The sequence below is a fragment of the Xenopus laevis genome, chromosome 7L (genome assembly GCF_017654675.1).
Source record: "Xenopus laevis strain J_2021 chromosome 7L, Xenopus_laevis_v10.1, whole genome shotgun sequence".
Lineage (NCBI taxonomy): Eukaryota > Metazoa > Chordata > Amphibia > Anura > Pipidae > Xenopus > Xenopus laevis.
Window position 1 is genome coordinate 20,572,256 of NC_054383.1, and position 21,435 is coordinate 20,593,690.

The window sequence follows — 21,435 nt, forward strand, 5'->3', positions numbered from 1 at the left end:
TAGCTGTGCTCAGTGGCAATTAGCTGTTGAAAGCAAGTATCTTCATTTAATTCCCTTACCTTTTAGAAACCTTTTTAAATTCAGGGATAATCATATTTTATAAAGCATCCCAAACTCCCTGCCCTAGAGAAGATACTCATTGGTAGGGATGGGCGAATTTTTTCGCCTTGTTTCCAAAAAAATTACGCCCATAGACTTGTATGGTGTTGTGCGTCAAAATAAATAGATGAGAAAGAAAATGTTTTTGACGCCCATAGACTTTAATGGGCGCCCGCGACATTTCGCCAGCGGCAAATTTTTGGCGAAACGAAATGGGTCAAATTCGCCCATCCCTACTCATTGGTTACAATTAGGGTTTGGCAGGATTGCAGTCTTGGGTTTGATTATTTCCAGGACCATGGCTTTTGTTCCTCTTTGTTTGTGTACCTTTTTCCCTCTGTCCTTGACATGCTGCTATTATTATTATTAAAGGAGAAGGAAAGCTACAGAAGCAGTTTATTGCCAATACATTAGCCACAATAGTGCAAGCTAGAACACTATATTCTGTAGAATGCTTTACCATACCTGAGTAAAGAGCTATAGAAGCCCTATCTGGTTGATTAGGATAGCAGCTGCCATCTTGGTGTGACATCACTTCCTGTCGGAGTCTCTCCCTGCTCACTCATAGCTCTGGGCTCAGATTACATCAGGGAGGGAAAGGGAGGGGGAGAGAGGAGCGAACTGAGCATGCTCAAGCCCTAGCTCTGGATGTTTAAGCTGAAAACTGGAAGTCTGATACAGAAGCCCATGTGTTTCTTTTAACAGAGGACTCAGAGCAGCATTACTTTGAGGGTTTACTGGCAGGGATGCACCGAATCCGGTATTCGGTTCAGGACACGGCCTTTTTCAGCAGGATTCGGCCAAATCTTTCTGCCCGGCCAATACGAAATCTCGTGATTTTTTGTCACAAAACAAGGAAGTGAAATATTTTCCATTTCCCACCCCTAATTTGCACATGCAAGTTAGGATTCGGTTTTGTATCGGCCAAATCTTTCGCGAAGGATTCGGGGGTTCGGCCGAATCCAAAATAGTTAAATTACAAATTGCCGTAATAAAAAGTAAATTACAAAATCATAGCCTCAAAAAACAAATGACTCCCATTGGAAAGATGGAAAGAGGCAGAAGAGGAAGGCAAATAATTAAAAAAAAAAAAAAAAAAAAAAAAAAAAAAGCAAACAAAATGTGAACACCAGTTGTATAATATTCACCTCCCAACTGTCCGTTTTTCACGGGACAGTCCCGATTTGGACCCGCAGCTCTGGCTTGTTACTGAAATGTCCCGACTTTCTCTTTGAACTCCTGCACTGAACAGCCAGAAAAAGATGCAAAGTTTCTAACCTAATTGGCTTTTGGCAGAGAGCCCAGAATAGATACTTAGATACTTTTGTAACAATTTAAGATAAGCACAAATGGGCGTGGTCAAAAATATCTTCGCTCTACAAATCTTTTTGTCCCTTTGGAGGTATGTTCACCTCTAACATCACCTTTAGCAACCAATAATCAAGTGCCATTTACTGGTCATCTGCTTGAACAAAGCCTGGGCAAGATGTGCACCTTAATATTAGAGGGGTCGCTGGGTGGTGCCTATTGGCACCCCATTAATTTGAGTTTAATTGTCCTAATTGTCACAAATTACTAAACGGTTGTAAAAGTCCATTTCAGTGAGTGATTCCGCAAACTGATCTAAGCCTGGACTTTAACGTTTCTCCCGGATGACAAAGAAAGGTTTAAAAATCGTCGTCCAAGGGCAAGTGACAAAATGTCACACAAGCAGCACCTGGCACAGGGACTGTATGGAAAACAAAGTTTCCAGATGTCACACTCTCAGTTCTGTTTCTGTGGTTGCTCTGAAAAGCAGGGTTTCAATTAGTGGCATTAAATGAAAGCAACACGTTTAGCTCCGCAGCTGCCGATACCCCCATAAAGCGGATATGGAAAAGAAGGCAGCACTTTGGAAATATATCAAATCATTTAATTTTTGTTGATGCAAGTTTAAAGCCTTGCCTACTGTTGAAACGAGTCTGCCCGGATTAGTAATGTGTACAATAATCATTTATTCATTGACTTAAAATCCCCTGCACAAGAACTAACCCTGACCTTCCCCTGTACAAGAACTTCTTGTAGACCAGACCATTAATAGCTCCACGGACGGGGGATAAAACACTCGGAGTTGCTGCTCATTGCGTTGACGGCAGTCGACTGGACTTTGATACCTGCCAGTAAAGTGGGAAACATTGTCCGAAGGTTTATTAAAGGGGACCTGTCAACAGACATAAAAAGCTGTATAATTAAAGCCGCTTTCAAATTAAACATAAAACCCAAATAATTTTTTCATTAAAACACCCATAATTATATAAACTTGTTCAAAAGTCTCAGCTGTCAATCATATATTTTCTACCGCACTGAAAGTTTCTTTCACTTTCCACTCTGCACGTCCTAAATGTCACTGTCCTCCTTACATTCCCCCTCCCTCCTCACCATCTAATTGTGCAGCCAGTGCATGGGCATCACGTGACACATTCTGGTGCAATTTTGGTGTGCTGCAAAGCTTGCCTTAATCACACTTTTCACAAAATGGCTGCTGCCTGCTTGCTGAGATTGTGAATTGCAACACTCAAAGAAACAAGATTTAAATAATTTTTATAGTGTATGTGAAGTTTATTTTGCTTGATTAACACAATAAAATAAGATTTGTAATTATTTCTTAGGGAGACAGGTCCCCTTTAAATTTGAATCAGGGGCGCCCTGTAATGACTTCTCTCCCCAGCCACAGCAAAGAACCCCCCCCCCCCTGGATGGCCTATGTAGCCATGGTGGCTGCACTAAATGCCACTTGTCGTCTGATCTTGTGCTTTGTGGTTCCAGTTGCCAACCACAAGCCTTGGCAAATAACATTGGCTTCAAGTGCGCATACTAGATTGCTGACCATAGGACCAAAGTTGAGCATCCCGTCATGGTGGCCACCCTCCCCACAGCACAGATTTTCGTAATGGAAGTAGGGCCAGCCCAGACTAGAGTAGTTAATTTTTTTTAAATAAAAATAGAAAATTAAGACCATTAGTGAATTGTCTTATTTTATATGCATCATACTAAAAAAATCAATGTAAGGTGAACTTCCCCTTTACATGGTTAGCCTTTTACTGCTATACAGGTATCGCATCCGTTATCCAGAAACCCATTTTTCAGAAGGGTCCAAATTATGGAAAGGCAATCTCCAAAAGTATCCATTTTAATCAAATAACCCAACGTTTTAAAAACAATTTCCCTTTTCTGTGTAATAATAAAACAGTAACTTGTACTTGATCCCAACGAAGATATAATTAATCCTTATTGGAAGCAAAACCAGCCTATTGGGTTTATTTAATGTGTATATGACTTTCTAGTAGACTTAGGGACATGTTTATCAAGGTTCAAATTTTGAATTGAAAAAAACTTCGAAATTCGAATTCAAAAAGACTGACCGAAATTCAGTCAAAGTTTTTTTTTGGGTCGAATAGGTCCGTATTGGCCGAATTAGAATCGAAGGAATATCGCATTCGATCGAATTTGATTCAAAATATTTCCCCAAAAAAACTTTGATTTTTCAAAGTCCACCAATTGACTCCAAATAGGTCTCCCATAGGCTAAAACAGCAATTCAGCAGGCTTTAGATGACGAATGGTCGAAGTCGAATTTTTAAAGAGACAGTGATGATAAATTTCGATATTCAAATTTTTTAATTTTTTCAAATTCGAATTGACTTCGGACTATTGCCTAGTCGAAGTACACAAAAAAAATAGCTAGAAATTTGAACTTTTTTCATTTGAAAATTCACCTCGAACTTTGCTAAATCTGCCCCCTAAGGTATGAAGACCCAAATTATGGAAAGTTCTGTTATCCAGCAAACCCAGGTCCCGAGCATTCTGCATAACCAGTCCCATACCTGTATTTGCATCATACAAAAAAATCATTGTACGTTGAACTTCCCCTTTACATGTTTAGACTGCTATATGCTATTATTTATTTTCTTGCATGTAGCTGTTCCTCCCAATAGAATTTTCCACAGTGCTGACACTGTAAATGCAGAAAATATTCTTCCTCTTCCCGTTGAGAATGCAGCAGCGCAATGGGAAAGGGTTAAGTTGCATGCTCGAGTATCCGGATGTTCATGTTTTGGTCTGCAGAGTTGTACAGTATTGGTTTTGAACTTGTTGCCTCGGGCACGGACCGGTTTCCACAAATGGCAGTAGATATGCCGGCGGACATTTTCAGCAAAGACTGTTGCAAACATCAATGAAATATTTACTTCACCAGGGGCTTCTAGAGCTGCGACTGTGATGTCAGGGCTACTGAGAGGTTCAGACAAGGTCAGTCTGAGAAAATATTTAGTTGTTTTTATGAAAGAAAATGAACATGAATAAACTGTTAAAGAAACTTCTAGGAAGAGTAAAGATCGCCATAGATGTTGAGATTTTTAAAAGATCAGATCCTAATCGTGAGACCACGATCTTCTCGGAACGATCGTACGATCATACGAATTTACCATCAACTAAAAAGACCAATTTGCCAGGAAAACAAAGGGGAGCTGCCTGCTTGGCCCTGCAAACATACCGTAGATAGATTGCACTGGGACCGACAAAGATTTTTTGACATGGGCGATCATTTTCCTGACAGATGTCAGCCGAAAAATCTTTAGATGTACGATCGTTCGAATCCCACTAACCGCACGATAATTTCGAAGGATTGGTTGGGCTTCCCTAAAATCGGTCGTTCGGCAAGAGAAATCTTTGCGTCTATGGGGACCTTAAGTAGTTTGGTGCTGACGGGAATAGCTGCTACTTTGCTATGCCTCTAGATTACTTACCCTTTGACTGCTAGTATTATGAATTCTGGGCAATAACTTGGTACCTTCTAAATACTTTTTGTCCCCAATAGTAAAACTAAGGGGCAGATTTATCAAGGATCGAATTTCGAAGTAACAGGAGTTTTTTTGAACTCCCATAACTTCGAAATTCGAATTAAAAAATGACTCCTAATGAATCCTAATTTACATATGCAAATTAAGGGTCAGAAAGGGAAAACCTTTTTGCATATGCAAATTAGGATTCAGATTCGGTTCAGCCGGCCAGAAGGATTCGGCCGAATCCTGCTGAAAAAGGCTGAATCCTGGATTCGGTGCATCCCTATTAGGGATGCACCGAATCCAGGATTCGGTTCGGGATTCGGCCAGGATTCGGCCTTTTTCAGCAGGATTCGGCCGAATCCTTCTGCCTGGCCGAACTGAATCCGAATCCTAATTTGCATATGCAAATTAGGGGCGGGGAGGGAAAATGCATGACGTTTTGTCACAAAACAAGGAAGTAAAAAATGTTTTCCCCTTCCCACCCCTAATTTACATATGCAAATTAGGATTCGGTTCGGTATTCGGCCGAATCTTTTGTGAAGGATTCGGGGGTTCGGCCGAATCCAAAATAGTGGATTCGGTGCATAATCCCTATTAAAAACGTTGACTTTTTTTTTTCTTTGGGTGAACAGTCCGTATTCAATCGAATTCGAATCAAAGTTTTTTTTTTTTTTTTTTTTTTTTTTTTTTAAATGTTTTTTTTTTTATTTTTTCAAAGGCCACCAATTGACTCCAAATAGGTTCTAGGAGGTCCCCCAGAGGCTAAAACAGCAATTCGGCAGGTTTTAGATGACGAATAGTTGAAGTACACTAAAATTAGCTCGAAATTCAAATCTTTTTCATTCAAATTTTGACTTCACCTTTGATAAATCTGCCCCTAAGTGTTCTGAAACCCGTTATCTCCCTTAGACTCCATTTTAATCCAATAAATCAAAATTTTAAAACTTTTTACTTCTTCTCTGGAAAAATAAAACCGTGTGTTTTGATCCTAACTTAGATATATTGGAGGCAAAACCAGCCTATTGGGTTTATTTAATGTTTAAAGGGGTTGTTCACCTTCCTTTTTTTCAGTCCAATTGTTTTATGATTGTTCTCCGGGAATAAAAACCTTTTTCAATTACTTTCCATTTTTTTTCTTCTAAAGTTTAATGTCCTTGTCTGGTGTTTTGAGTCTGGCAGCTCAGTAATTCAGGCGCAGACTCTAAACTGTTACAATTTTGCAACATTTAGTTGATACATTTCTCAGCAGCATCTCAGGAGTATTAGCAACTATTGTATCAATTCTAACAGCTGCCTTTAATGAAACTCAGGAATTCTGCTCAGCAGGGACAAAGTTAAAAATGTATCAACTAAATGTATCAATTTAGAACAGTTTATAGGGTCGGTGACCCCCCCCCAGAGCTGCTTGAAAACTTTACACTTCAATATTAGAAAAACAGTCACACATAGAAAATAGAAAGTAATTGGAAAAAGTCTTTATTTATGGTGAACTATCTGAAACCAAGTGAACTGAAAAAAATGTTAGGTGAACAACCCCTTTAAATGATTTTTTAGTAGACTTAAAGTATGAAGATCCAAATTACGGAAAAGATCTGTTATCCAGAACCTCCCCTCCCCAAGGTACCGAACATTCTGGATAATAGTTACCAAACCTGTAATATAGTAGCTAATTGTGGTGAAGAAGAATGGGAAAGGAAAGGGATTGACATGGGTGAATCTGGGTATGGTCATTGCAGATCATGATGCTTACAGGTTGGCTATAAAGTCCTGATGAAGATTCTGGGGTGTGGTTTTTTTTTTTCTTTTTTCTCTTCTTCTGCTATTGACATTATTTTTCTTGAATAATGCATCCATTGAGGATGAGTAGAAGGCTGACCATTTACACACACCCGGGTGGCCAGATTTTACTGATCAGCTGGCAGAAGGTGAGGGCTTGTAATTTTCTTGGTCTCTGAATGGGCTGCTAGTTGGTTTGGGTAATGTTATTTAAATGGATCGGCTTTAGTGCAATTATACCAAGGTTTGATAGTCCAAAACATTTGGAACGGGTGCCGACAAATGGAAGATATTACAATTTGATTGTAAATTTAGGTGGTGTATGTTAGAATTAGGTGATATTTACTCTGGTACAAGGGCCATCTCTAGGGGCAACTACTGTTTCTGATATTGAGCTTCCAAAAGTGACTTCTCAGAGCAGTGTTGATTGCAAGCTCCCAGACCAGTGGTTTTTGGCGTCATACACTGAAATTTGACTATTTCTATGTCGTCCTGTTATGAGCTAAGGGGAGCCCCTGACTTAAAGGGGGACTTGAACTGTTATAACACACTAATAATATCAAGTTTAGCAATTAAGTCCTTATCCCTAATGTCACCCAAAGTGGCCTTCAGGCTGGGCTTATATTATGTTATTTTAGTTCAACAGATAAACATCTCAAACACGGTGGTGAGTGAAATTATTTAGCCGCAAAAATTACACCCAATGGGTGAAAAAATCATCACGCCATCTTGCCTGTCAAAAAAAGATCTGTCACCCATAGACTTCAATGCATTTCGGCGAATTTTAGCTGTCACAAAACTTCGCCCGGTGAAAAATCTGCAGCATCAAAAAAAAATTGTCAATTTTTCGGACACCCATTTACTTTAATGCATTTGGACCAAATAGTCACGCATATAAAAAATAAAAAGTTATTTTGACGCCCATTGGCTTCAATGCGTTTTGCAAATTTTTCGTCATTTTGCAGTAAAAACGCCACCGATTCGCCCATCACTATTTAGGTCTGATTTGTGTCACATCTTGTTGGTTTATTTATATATATATATATATTTATAGTAATTTATAGTATAGTAAACAAGGGTGCAGCACATACAAATGCTATAACTAGGGATGCACCGAATCCAGGATTCGGTTCGGGATTCGGCCTTTTTCAGTAGGATTCGGATTCGGCCGAATCCTTCTTCCCGGCCGAACTGAATCTTAATTTGCATATGCAAATTAAGGGCGAGCGGGAAATCGTGTGACTTTTTGTCACAAAACAAGGAAGTAAAAAATTTGCATATGCAAATTAGGATTCGGTTCGATATTCGGCCGAATCTTTCATGAAGGATTCGGGGGTTTGGCCGAATCCAAAATAGTGTATTCGGTGCATCCCTAGCTATAACTGTGTTTTTTTGTTTTTTTTGTGTTCCGTACTGGACTGAAGGAATTGACATTTTGTATCATTGATTCACCTTCGCATGTAACTGAAATGGCAGATCTCTGTTTGCGCTCCCATCTGTTTACATGGCGTTAACATATGGAAAAAAGTCAATATTCCTAAATGTCATTTACCATGCTACATGTTGTTCTCAATACATTTCTATTCTAAGGTCTGCTTCTGTTATAAACATAGAAAAAAGCAGATTTATAAAAGCAAACACAAGCCCCTATTGTAAAATTAATCTCTCTTAAAAAAAAAAATATGAGTTGTTATACAAACTAAAGTAACACCAAAAAATTAGTGTTTGAAAGGAAAGACAATATAATGTACTGTTGCCCTGCCTTTTTCTTAAATTATAATCTATGTAAGCAATTTTCTTTATCCACATAAACAGTATGACTGTTTCTATTCATAATAAAGGAGGAATTTAGCATGGTGAAATAATGTTATTCCACAGCAGTTACAGAGAGACTCTAAGGGGGGAATTCACAAAAGTGTCGGGAACGAAAAAATGTCTTTAAAATGTCGTAGGAAGTGTCGTAGCAACAGCCGACATATTCACAGAGCATTTCTCCGCCAATTTTCCGACATGTACGACACTTTTGAATTAGTGTCGTTAAAAGTGGGCGTGTTTTTTTCTGCGCTACTTTTCCCGACATTTTTATGAATTACTCGTAAACTCATTTTTTTTTACCGCCAATTTTTCAGACACTTTAGGCTCTCCAAAATGGAAATGTCAATCAAATTGTCTTATAAAAAGTCTTGGTAAATGTCGTTTGTATGATGAAAAGATATACGACATTTTAGAAAATTGTCGGACTTACGAGACATTCAGAGATGGTAACATCTGCCTTTGTGAATTTGCCGTTCGTACGACATTTTACAAATTTGTCGACCGCCACTTCTGGGTTACTTATTTTACTGACACTTTTGTGAATTCCCCCCTAAGGGTTAAGGTTATGTAATAAAAGGCGCTAAGCTTGTCCAATAGCAGTAACCCATAGTAAACCTGTTTGCTTTTTAACAGGTGATCAGTAAACTCTAAAAGCTGTGTAGCCAAGGGGGCAGCCATTCAAGGCTGAAAAAGTAGAAAAGGCACAGGATACACCGCAGATAACAGATAAGCTCTGTAGTATACAATGGGATTCTTCAGAACTTATCTGTTATCTACTGTGTATCCTGTGCTTGAATGGCTGCCCCCATGGCTACACAGCAGCTTGTTTCTAAACTATAGTTGTGTTTCTGAAGCACATACATCAGTTTTACCTGTGCAGGGCAACCCTAAAATATATTGTCATTCCTTTTAAACACTTTAATTTTTGATGTTACTGTTCCTTTAAAGGACAAGGAAAGTTAAACTAAAGAATTAGCTAGAAATGTTGTACATTATGTTTTGTGCTTCTGTACCAGCCCAAGGCAACCGCAGCCCTTTAGCAGTAAAGATCTGTGTCTCCAAAGATGCCCCAGTAGCTCCCCATCTTCTTTTCTGCTGATTCACTGCACATGCTCTGTGCTGCTGTCACTTACTGAGCTTAGGGACTCAAAATATAAAGTACACATAGAATACAAATGTCACAATATAAGGCTGATTAGTAATTTAATACAGATAATTACTACATGGCAGCACAGAAACCAGTGCAATTAGCATCAGAATTTAATAATCAGCCCTGTAGCACAGCTTATATTACAAACAAACCTCATTTTCTGCTGGATAATTTGCGACGACCCCTAAGCTTAGCTTCTCAACAGCTGCTCAGAGCCCACTGAGCATGTGAGTGTCACAGACACTTTCCAAGATGGTGACCCCCTGTGACAAGTTTGAAGTCCTGGATCATTGCTGCTATTGACAAGCTGAAACTTTAGGCTGGTGCAATAAGCTCAGTATATAAAACATGGCATTTTAGCCCTGTTTATTTTTAGGGTTTAGTTCTCCTTTAATAACTTGTGCTGTAAACATCACAGTGCAAATATCCATTTGAAACACTGTTTACATTATTTACCAGCTATCCAGCAAATAACGTGACTGATCATTGTGACACTTTTTACATAACCCCTTTAATATTTGGGTGCTGATATTTAAAAAAATGCTGTTCTCTTAATATTCTTATATTATTTTTTGTTCTTTATTTTTTTCCAGCTCGAATGGGGCTAAATTTCCATCATCCAGGAACAGATAACATTATGGCACTTAACAGTAAGTTACATTAATTTTCACATTTGAACAATTGGAGTACCTGGAACAATTATATGGAATGCAGTGCATCCTATAGCCTAAGGTCTCTTACTGACGAGCGGTTGTAGCTGCGCTCCCCTGTGGTCCGGTTTTCTGCATTCAGCCGCAGGGGAGCGCAGGAATAGACACATTACATTTTTTCCAATGGGGATGTACTCGCACAGGCGCGTGTAGGCACCGAACGCAGGAAAAATGCAGCATGTTGCGTCTCAAACTGCGTTTGGCGCCTACACGTGCCTGTGTGAGTACAGCACGATTGGAAAAAATGTAATGCGTCTATTCCTGCGCTCCCCACCCCTATATTACGGACATTTGTGTCTCATCTGTGGCCGTACAAATAGAGGACGTTTGTTAACATTACCAATGCTTCTTCATCTTCCTCAGCGCCTGTTTATTAAGGCTCAGATTTTTCTGTTTTTTAAGGGGAAAAATCCCGAATTTTTGAGGGAAAAGTTTTTCTTCAAGATTTATTATGCCCCAAAGCTGCTAAAAATCCGAAAATACTCCAGCTAAAGCAAGTTCAAGTTGCAAAACCCAAAAACTTAAATTAATCGAGTTTTCAGTGAATAAAAACCTCAAATTGATCTAAAAACTCAAACATCATGAAGGCTATTAACATTTCCAAATGGTTCAAGGGACCTCTGCCATTGACTCCTACATTTTTTTTTTTTTATCCAAAAATGATTTTTGACCAAAAAAACCTTGAAAACTTTAATTTTCTTGGAAAACATAATTTGAACCTTAATAAATAACCCCTTTAATATAAACATGGATGGGTAGTTCTTTTCAAAATGATTGGTGACCAACAAAGATAGGAGCAGTTGCAGCTAATTTTGGAAGTTACTTTATGTTTTGGCTTCTTTCTATGTTTCCAAACCTTGTGGAAGTGGTATTTCTAATAATATTATGATAGCATTTTTTAAATCCTTTGCCTATTTTATTACACAACCCACCAGGTCTCTTTTTAGATTGGGTTTATTTGAAATTTCCGTTTTATTGAACAAATCAGACAGCATAAACATTGTTGCTGGGCTTCCAAGCCCCAAGACAGCAAGTACTGCCAAACCTACACGTTTAATTTGATAATGTGCTATTTTTTATTTGCCATTTGCATAAACCAAACATCTGTTTCTTTAATGTAGTCTATGGAAACAAACAAGATTTTTGAGAGGTCTATAAATAATATTGAGTGACTCATTGTGGTTGTATAATGTTTTAATGCCATGTAATCTGTGGTTTTGAAATAGTGTTTGTGTGTATATACCATAGTAATGGAGGGTACACACAAAAAATCCACCAACTGCCTGGGTGCCCAAATGGTAGTTCAGCAAGCACGTCCACAGCAATGACTCTGCACTCAAAGGACTTGCTTAAAATTTTTTAAAAACATTTGTATTGGTCAAAATCAATGTTTCGGTCACATATTCAGACCTTTCTCAATATAATTATATTTTAGATAATTTTAAAAAAATTTTTTTAAAAACACTAGAAAAATTTGACCTTTTTTTACTCAAAAAACTTGACTTGTTAAAAAAAAAAAAACCTTAAACTCACATTTTCGTAAAAAAAAACACAGCTTTTGCTGTTCATGTGTGTTTATCTAAATATTAAGATATGTGTTTTCCTAAGACAGTACCACCACAAATAATTGTTTTTTAATTCAAATAATTGTTTTTTATTTTGTATTACCGTAGTTGCTAATAGGGATGCACCGATTCCAGGATTCGGTTCGGGATTCGGCCAGGATTTGGCCTTTTTCAGCAGGATTCGGATTTGGCCAAATCCTTCTGTCTGGCCGAACCCTTCTGTGCGGCTGAACCGAATCCGAATCCTAATTTGGATATGCAAATTAGGGGCGGGGATTGAAATCACATGACTTTTTGTCACAAAACAAGGAAGTAATAAACATTTTCCCCTTCCCATCCCTAATTTGCTTCTTTCCTGAAGGATTCGGGGGTTCGGCCGAATCCAAAATTGTGGATTTGGTGCATCCCTAGTTGCTAAAATAAAATTGTTTAATTTCCGCCGTTATTATTTTTCCTGATTGTTGACTCTAAACTTTCGGGGCAGCAGCTTTGAATCGCTGGTGCCTCCCTGGCAGCTCCTGTTCTAGGCAATGCATAACTCTTATTTCATTTGAATGTAACACTGAAACAAACATCAGTTATTTTTCTTGATAACCAATTTACGTTCAGTGTCATTGGCAATGAAACCATTAGGGAAATTACTACAGCAAGTAACTAAACGCGTTTCTGAGTAATGCATCGCACAATTGTTGACTTGCTGGAATCTGACAATTACAGCATGAATTTATTTGTTGCCATAAATATCAATATCCGAGTATTTAATTTTTAAAAAGTCAGACCAGACTAGAATCCACAATGTGACCTTATTTATTAATAAAAATGAAAAAAACAAGCACAATTCAATCGGATCGTGGACAAACTGGATAAAATTTGAGTGAAAATCTGAATGGAATTTCAGGCTAATTTCAGCGCAGACCACAAACTTCCAAATAAGATAGAGACCTCTCCCATTGACTTATATACAACCTCGGCAGGTCTGAGATGCCGGATTTTCGGAGTCTGATTTTTTCCATCCTCTGGGTATATTAAATCTTGGAAAAAAATTTCCCCCCACTAAAAATTTGATTTTATAGTTAAAAAAAAAAAACAACAACAAAAAATTGAGACTTTGGCATTCGGACTTTAATAAATAACCCCCAAGGTGTGTATTTGCCTCATGTCTTGTGTGTGTGTTAAGTGTATGTGTAAGCTCCTAATAAGGCCATTTTACTAATACAGGGTACAACTTTAAAAAACATCATTGTTGTTCTTGTTCATGAAATGCTTCATGGCCCCCGTTTTTCCTTTCCTACGGTGTTGAGTGGAAAATCCAAACAAAGGAGATAAAAAAAATGTGACAAATTAAAATATTGTTGGAAGCAAAAAATTCTCCAGATGATTTTTTTTAATATTACAAATGCAGCAAGCTTTGTGCTTTTGAAGTGTTATCATGGCAGAACAGTCTTCAGTGTTTTCACAGTTTCCTCTCTGCTGGCTGCCCTACTTTTCATAAACACTGGCTACAGATTTGATTTTTTTTTTTTTTTGTACATAAGGATGTTAACCCAATAGGCTTCATGATTTGAATTCATGCATCTTTTTTACAGCTTTCTATGCTAATGCTGCAGGAACTGGGGAAGGGACAAGTAGAGTTCTAGCCTAGGAAGCTCAGTGATTTGCACTGTTGTTGTTGCGGTTTTGTGCATAAATGTAGAATAAAGAGTAAATGAAAGGGGAATGGGAAACAGATGTAGAGAGAAGGATGTTCCTTCCCTGCTTACCTCCTGAGTAGGGAGTCTACAAATCATGGGGGGAATCGAATACATTTAGGGTTGACACCTTTTGATTTGCCCCTTACTGGTCCATGCCTTAAGGTGGTCATACAAGGGCCGGTAAAAGCTGCCGACAGACCGAGCCGGCAGCTTATTGGCCCGTGTATGGGGCCCCCCGACGGGCTTTCCCGATCGAGATCTGGCCGAAAGTCAGCCAGATCTAGATCGGATGGGACTAAAAATCCCTTCGGATCGTGGCCGCATCTGTTCGTTGATGCGGTCCCACGATCCGACTGCCTGTAAAGCCACCATAAGGATCCGATCGTTGGGCTCACGATCGGATCAGCCCGATATTGCCCACCTCAAGGTGGGCATATTGGGGAGAGATCCGCTCGTTTGACAACATCGCCAAATGAGCGGCTCTCTCCATGTATGGGCACCTTTAGAGCAGTGATCCCCAACCAGTGGCTCGTGAGTGACATGTTGCTCTCCGACTCCTCGGATGTTGCTCCCAGTGGCCACAAAGCAGGTACTTATTTTTTAATTCCTGGCATAAAGGAAAGCTTTAGTTGCATAAAAAACAGGTTTACTGCCAAACAGAGCCTCCTGCAGGCTGAAAGTCCACATGGGGCTACCAATACCCAATCATAGCCCTTATTTGGAAGCCCCAGGAACTTTTTGCATGATTATGTTGCTCTTCAACATTATTTTACACTTGAATTTGGCTCATGGGTAAAAAATGTTGGGGACCCCTGCCTTAGAGGTAGGAGCCGGACTGAGAAGGGGTGGGGCTATGGCATGATGGGGTGGGGTTATGACAAATGGGGGTGGAGCTGGAACACTGATGGCCAAAGGGGAGGCAGAATCTCGTGAAAATGGGGGTTGAAAGAGGTAATGGGCAGAATGGAGGAGGAGTGAAATTGGGGTGGGCCGGAGGCAAGTACATAGTCGGTAAATCTATAATACCAACCCCAGCCCTGCCTGGGATTTTACTGGTTAGGCCTGTGAAATACCAGCAGAGTGGCAACCCTAATACATTTTCATAAACGTGTTTCTTCTTATCAAAAATTAGATCATTTGTTTTAGTAACTCGATATGTTGTTGGAGAGTTTCCTTTGCTGAGGGCCCGCTAATTCCAGATCTTTCCTTTAAAATATTTTGTAAATGGCTAAAGTAATATCAGTGGCAGAGTCACCTTCTACAACCAGATTCAGATTCTGGTATTTGCCCAGCAGGCGAACCAAAGATGTGACTGTGCTGCAGATAAAACCCAAAGATTTGAAGTTAAAAACCTTTTGAGCTGTGTAGCCAAAAATGTTATTTATTATAAAGGCGTTTTAAACACCCCCCCCTTTTTTTTTTGGCATAATAAAAGAAAATATAATTCTAAGCAACTCTCCAACATTGAAAACTTTCAGCGTGTGTTTGTAGATGCAGTTCAAAGCAGCGTTTGTTTATCCCCTTCGGTTCTCTGGGTCTGATTCTTAAAACAAAGTTCTCATCCAGGTCTGTTCATGTGCTGGCTTGCGTTTCAGGAGTCAGAGCCAGGAGTGCAGAGAATGTAAACAACCAGACAGATGCTGCTTTCGAAAGCAGTTATATTTGCCACTGAAAATGTGTAATTTGTATTGGATACTTGTTTTGAATTGCATTTTCTTTTGTCATGTTTTTGGGCGGATCCATAACAAATATAAAGTGGCTTTAGTTTGTCAAGACTTGCCTAAAGACTGCAGGAACAAGCAAGCTCTGGGGGTATCTAATAATTAGGCATGTTTTAATCTTACCCAGTTTTATGCTAATTCCCTAAACTGAACTGAACTAAACTCCAGTATGTCTTCATCTACCCAGGCAACACCCCAGGTTGTTATACCTCCAAATTGCTAGACCCCATCACCAAGCAGCACTCTAGCATGAGAAAGCAGCCCCCATACTGTCCCCCAACCTTCTTCATGCTTACTTATTTGTAGGGATGCACCGAATCCAATATTCTGGATTTTGCCGAACCCCCCGGAATCCTTTGCGAAAGATTCGGCAGAATACCGAACCGAATCCTAATTTGCATATGCAAATTAGGGTTGGGAAGGTAAAAACATATTTTACTACCTTGTTCTGTGACATGCGATTTCCCTCCCTGCCCCTAATTTGCATATGCTAATTCGTATTTGGTTTGGCCAGGCAGAAGGATACAGCCGAATCCTGCTGAAAAAGGCCGAATCCCGATTTGGTGCATCCCTGCATATTTGGCTTCGGACTGGGTCAAGGGGGGCCCACATTGCTAGAGAGCTGTTTGTTAGTAAGTTTTTTGCTGCTTGTTTTTCTTTCTAGTAGCATTCAGCAGTATCCCAATTTCATAAAGTCCTTCTTTGTGACTTTGGCTAGGAATTTGGGACAGAAAATGCAGCAATATTTATAAAATGGTGTCACTGGTAAGATATTGAGTCTTGAGATTGGCACAATAAAAAAAAAACACGTGTGTGTGTATATATAAATATATATATATATATATATATATATATATATATATATATATATATACTGTATATATAGACAAATACAAGAGGTCCTCTGCACTCAACCCTTTATCAATATATTTAAAGGGATACTGTCATGGGAAAAAAAAAATTTCAAAATGAATCCGTTAATAGTGCTGCTCCAGCAGAATTCTGCACTGAAATCCATTTCTCAAAAGAGCAAACAGATTTTTTTATATTCAATTTTGAAATCTGACATGGGGCTAGACATATTGTCAATTTCCCAGCTGCCCCAAGTCATGTGACTTGTACCTGCACTTTAGGAGAGAAATGGATTTCAATGCAAAATTCTGCTGGAGTAGCACTATTAACTGATGCGTTTTGAAAAAAATATGTTTTCCGATGACAGGATCCCTTTAAGACAGAGACATTTTGTGCATACTGCTACTGAAAAATACCTTACCCTTTAAACAAAACAGGGATTGATTGTCCATATATTGCAATATATTTAAGCTGGCCAACTACATCAGTCATCCCATATCTGGCCAGTCCTACACTTAATTTTCATCTGATTCATTAAGAATTCTATTACTTAATTATACATTTTACAAAGGGACTAAGTTTTACCTGCAACTTACTTGCTGCTTTCAAAGTAAAACTCCCAAACTTGGGAGTAGCAGTATGCACAAAATGTCTGTCGTAAATATATTGATAATGGGTTGAGTGCAGAGGACTCTTGTATTTGTCTATATGTATTTTGTGGTCTCAGCCTCATTGTATCCCCGCCTAATGGTTTTAAAAATTAGTGGTGAGCACAACTTTCCCTTGTTTAGATAGATAGATAGATAGATAGATAGATAGATAGATAGATAGATAGATAGATAGATAGATATTTGACACACCCATCTCATACATAATAGAAAAAAAAAATAATATATATATAATTTTTTCTTTTTTTTCTTTTTAAATCTCCATTTCGTGTTGAATTGGAGAGACAAGGTCCAGGACATTTTTTAAAATGAATGCATTAGATCAGGTATCCGATTTTGCTTCTCTGCAGGATACTTTCACTGCTGCTGATTCTGCACTGTGCTTTCTGTTACAATATAATATTTATAGAGTGTATATATAAGGGATAATGTCTCCTAAATAAGGGAAAGCAAAAATATTAAGCTTATTTATATTAATTTAATCACCCCGATTTCCTTTGTTCACATGCAGCCAGGAGCTATGGTCGGAGACGAGGTAAATACACTGAGATTTTTTGGGGAGTGTTCTTGCTTTGCTAAAATCCTGGGGAAATAATCATTAAGGTTTATGTTTTTAAACATTCTTTGTAACTATTGATTAATTTGTTGATTTTGTGCTTTATTGTTTGTACTTGAAATGTCTTTGCTCTGTGTGATAATTGTGATGCATTTAATAATTCCTTACCTTTACTTTCTGGTTTTGGAGTGTTCCATTCTGTGGTTGAATAATAACACAGACTTTAACACTTGGCAGACTCCCCCAGAGTCCTACTACTGTGTCTACTGACAAGGCTAGGGCGGGCAGCATGGACCTCCTCGTGTCCAGTGTTGTCTAAGGGCAGAGCAAAATCTTGGCACCCTCAATACTGCAAAATCTGTTAATTTGTATGCTGACCCTTAAGGGGTGGAGCAGAAAGTGAATTAGTACTGGGCCCAGTACCAAAAAGGCAACATCAGTGGTGTAAATAAGGATAAATGACCTACAGATGGAGCACATTTGTGCTTATTATCGGTTTAATTGTAGCAACATGGTGGGATTTGGTGATCAATCTGTTGAAGGATTGTCTCTTCAAGCACCCATAGACTGCCACACCAACCTGGCCTTTGACTTTTCAGGCTGTGCCATTGTGTGATGGGAGCTGTTGTTCATTGGAGGGCGCTGCTTTTGTGCATCACCCAAGCACCCCTGTATCCAATGTAGGCCCATAATCACAAAAAACCGAATCCCATGTCCAAAAAAGAAAGCAGTTGACCGTAACAGATGTTTAAGAGTTGGTTTGATCCATGTTTGAGATTCCAAAACCCAAACACAAAAGGAGCAGCCAACTGGAAGAAACCACTTACTAAAAATATCTGTTGCCTGTGCTTACGTATGTGTTTCCACAATCCCCAGTGCCAATAAAAGCTAATTTTATCTTGGGCTTGGAAGAGGAATGTAGATAGTTCATCTTTGGTAAAGGTAGGGCCTATGACCTAAAGCACATGAAACAATTTAATTCCCTAGATTTATGGCCTCATAGCTAGTTATAAAGGAGTGTGAAAACACAAAGGTCATAATCACATGGCAGTTGCCAATAGCAGCCAGTCTGCAGTTTAAAGTCTTCTTTAAAAGAAACCTGATTGGTCGAAATTGGTAACCTATGCTTAGCACCTATGTTAGTAAATGAGCCCTCTTATATTCTCCAGTAATCAGTGCATCAGTTCCAAGACCAACTGCAAAATGCACTATATGATGTGCCTCATTGCTATGATACTGACTGGACCCTCTCTTCTGATGCTGGAGGAGCTCACAATATGTTTTATCCTGGCCCCAAATTGCAATTAAATAACGTATTTGCCTATAAAAATATTATTTAACTTGTTTTTTTTACAGAATTTGGCATAGAGCTGCATATATTTTATTTTTTACATTCGATAACAATTTGCATTGATATATTCAGTTTAAGATTGCTATTAATGTATTTTGCTTCTGTATTTGGGTAAAGGATCCTTGTTTTGCAATTTCCATATTTTAAATGTTGGGAGACTAAAGCTTCCAAGTGGTCCTTGACTCCAAGGTTATTACTAGAGAAAATAGGAATGCCGGTCTTTTTTTCAGAACAGCATGTCAACCCTATGAGCATTTTAAAAGGACCCCCATCCAGGAGGAGAGCCCCCCCCCCCCCGCTAGGTTTTTGTGATTTGCTTACAAATTTTGTAGGTTGACGCTACTTCTGTTAAACACCTCTCTCAACATAACCCTATATTCTAGTGATCCCCAACCAGTGGCTCGGGAGCAACCTGCTGCTCACCAACCCCTTGTATGTTGCTCCCAGTGGTCTCAAAGCAGGTGCTTATTTTTGAATTCCAGGCTTGGAATTCAAAAACAACAATGTAAAATGAAGGAAAACTTGTAAAATTGAGGTTTCACTGTATGTATGTTTATTCTATTATGATGGTGGTGTTGCTTTAAAAAAAAGATTAATAATAATTGTTATAATTGATTATTTGTTAAAAATAATATATATATGCATGTAAATAATTTGTTAGCCTTGGACACCGATTTATTACTGGTTTGATGAATGATTCAATAGTCGCTGATCTGTAAAACAAAATATGGCAGTTTGAGTTACTATTAATCCATTTTCTTCTTGGGAATGAGTGGGGCTTCCATGTTTTCAGGAGACCGTAATGGTTTACCTTATATTCCAGGTCGATCGTCACTCTTTCCATTTGAAGACGGATTCCTCGGAGACGGCCACGGTGACCAGTCATTATCATCAGGCCTGAGTTCTCCAACGCATTGTCAGAACGGTGAAGGAATAGAACGCTATTCTCGAAAGGTGTTTGTAGGAGGGCTGCCTCCGGACATTGATGAAGGTTCGTTCTATCGCTGATATTAACAAAAAATTGTCTTATTTCTCATTTCAGGATTTGCTACACCTTTATATATGTCCTGCTTCAGTGCACAACACTCCAACAACAAAAAAATTATATTTAATATTAATGATAATAATTTTGTAAAAAATAAGTTTGTTGAAGCTGCCCTTAAATTAAATAGACTCAGCAGCTTAATGCAAGGCACTATTTAGTGACTTCCAACTGAAATAATTCTGTTTTCTTGGCCTCCTGTCTGAATAGGGTTTTAAATGTTCATCATGTGATTATAGTACTATGCTTCTCATGCCATGGTAGAAGGCGCAGTTTACTTAAAAGAGAACTAAAGCTTAACCAAAGAGGTAGCTAGAAATGTTGTACGTTACGTTTTGTACTTCTGAACCAGCCCAAGGCAACCACAGCCATTTAGCAGTAAAGATCTGTGTCTCCAAAGATGCCCCAGTAGCTCCCCATCTTCTTTTCTGCTGATTCACTGCACATGCTCTGTGCTGCTGTCATTTACTGAGCTTAGGGACCCACTCACAATATACAGTACACATAGAATAGAAATGTCACAATATAAGGCTGATTAGTAATTAATACAGATAATTACTACACGGTAGCACAGAAACTAGTGCAATTAGCAGCCCTGTAGCATCAGCTTACTGTATATTACAGGCCAACCTCATTTTCTGCTTGATAATTTGCAACGACCCCTAAGCTTAGCTTCTCAACAGCTGCTCAGAGCCCACTGAGCATGTGAGTGTCACAGACACTTTCCAAGATGGTGACCCCCTGTGACAAGTTTGAAGTCCTGGATCATTGCTGCTATTGACAAGCTGAAACTTTAGGCTGTTGCAATAAATTCAGTATATAAAATATGGCATTTTTATCCATATTCATTTTTAGGGTTTAATTCTCCTTTAAGGAATTTAACTTGCCATCAAATAGTGGCAACCAGTTCAAATCTCTCACCATTATCTCAGCTTGTAGCTCACATGGAAGTTTTGAAAACATGTTGGTCCACAGTCTCTTTGCTGAGCCGTAAGCTTAGTACTTACAATAACAGGACGTGAGTGGTAGACTGGTAGAGTGCTTTCCATCAACAATAATGGCATGTAATTGGCATTGGTTTCCCCTTGGTACAATCTGAAATTGTAATATTACACATGCTATTGGACTATGGGCCTATCTGTCTCATGATGACACAAAAGTATTCACATTAGTAGAACCCTTTTATTCATTTATTCACATCCAGTGAGAGTGCATAACTGCACACAGCAGGTATGGGATCTGTTATCCAGAAACAACATTTTAATCAAATAATTCACATTTTTAAAAATGATTTCCTTTTTCTCTCTAATAATAAAACAGTGCCTTGTGCTTGATCTCAACTAAGATATAAATAATCCTTATTGGAGACAAAACAATCCTACTTTGTTTATTTAAATTGTTTTTAAGTAGGCTTATGGTGATCCAAATTATGGAAAGATCCCTTATCTAGAAAACCCATAGCATTCTGGATAATGGGTCCCATACCTGTACAAAGAATCCTATCTGTGCAATTCCCATGTTGTGTAACTCTGCATCTCTGCACTGCTGTTGTTTGGGAGGCGCAAGCAATAGATAAATATATATATAAATGTAAACACATATATAAATTAATGAATT

The 21,435-nt window shown here is 38.6% G+C and overlaps 1 protein-coding gene across 4 annotated transcripts in view; it reads left to right on the plus strand.

Annotated features, from left to right (window-relative positions):
• LOC108696127 (cytoplasmic polyadenylation element-binding protein 3) overlaps positions 1-21,435 on the plus strand; it is a 74,631-nt gene that overhangs the window by 38,643 nt on the left and 14,553 nt on the right. For 3 of the 4 annotated variants that reach the window (XM_018225190.2, XM_041568652.1, XM_018225188.2), the window contains 3 exons: positions 10,256-10,312; positions 17,381-17,404; positions 19,600-19,767. In XM_018225190.2, the coding sequence (XP_018080679.1) occupies positions 10,256-10,312; positions 17,381-17,404; positions 19,600-19,767 (249 nt within the window). The remainder of the gene's footprint in view (positions 1-10,255; positions 10,313-17,380; positions 17,405-19,599; positions 19,768-21,435) is intronic. The other variant, XM_018225189.2, reaches the window with a different exon arrangement.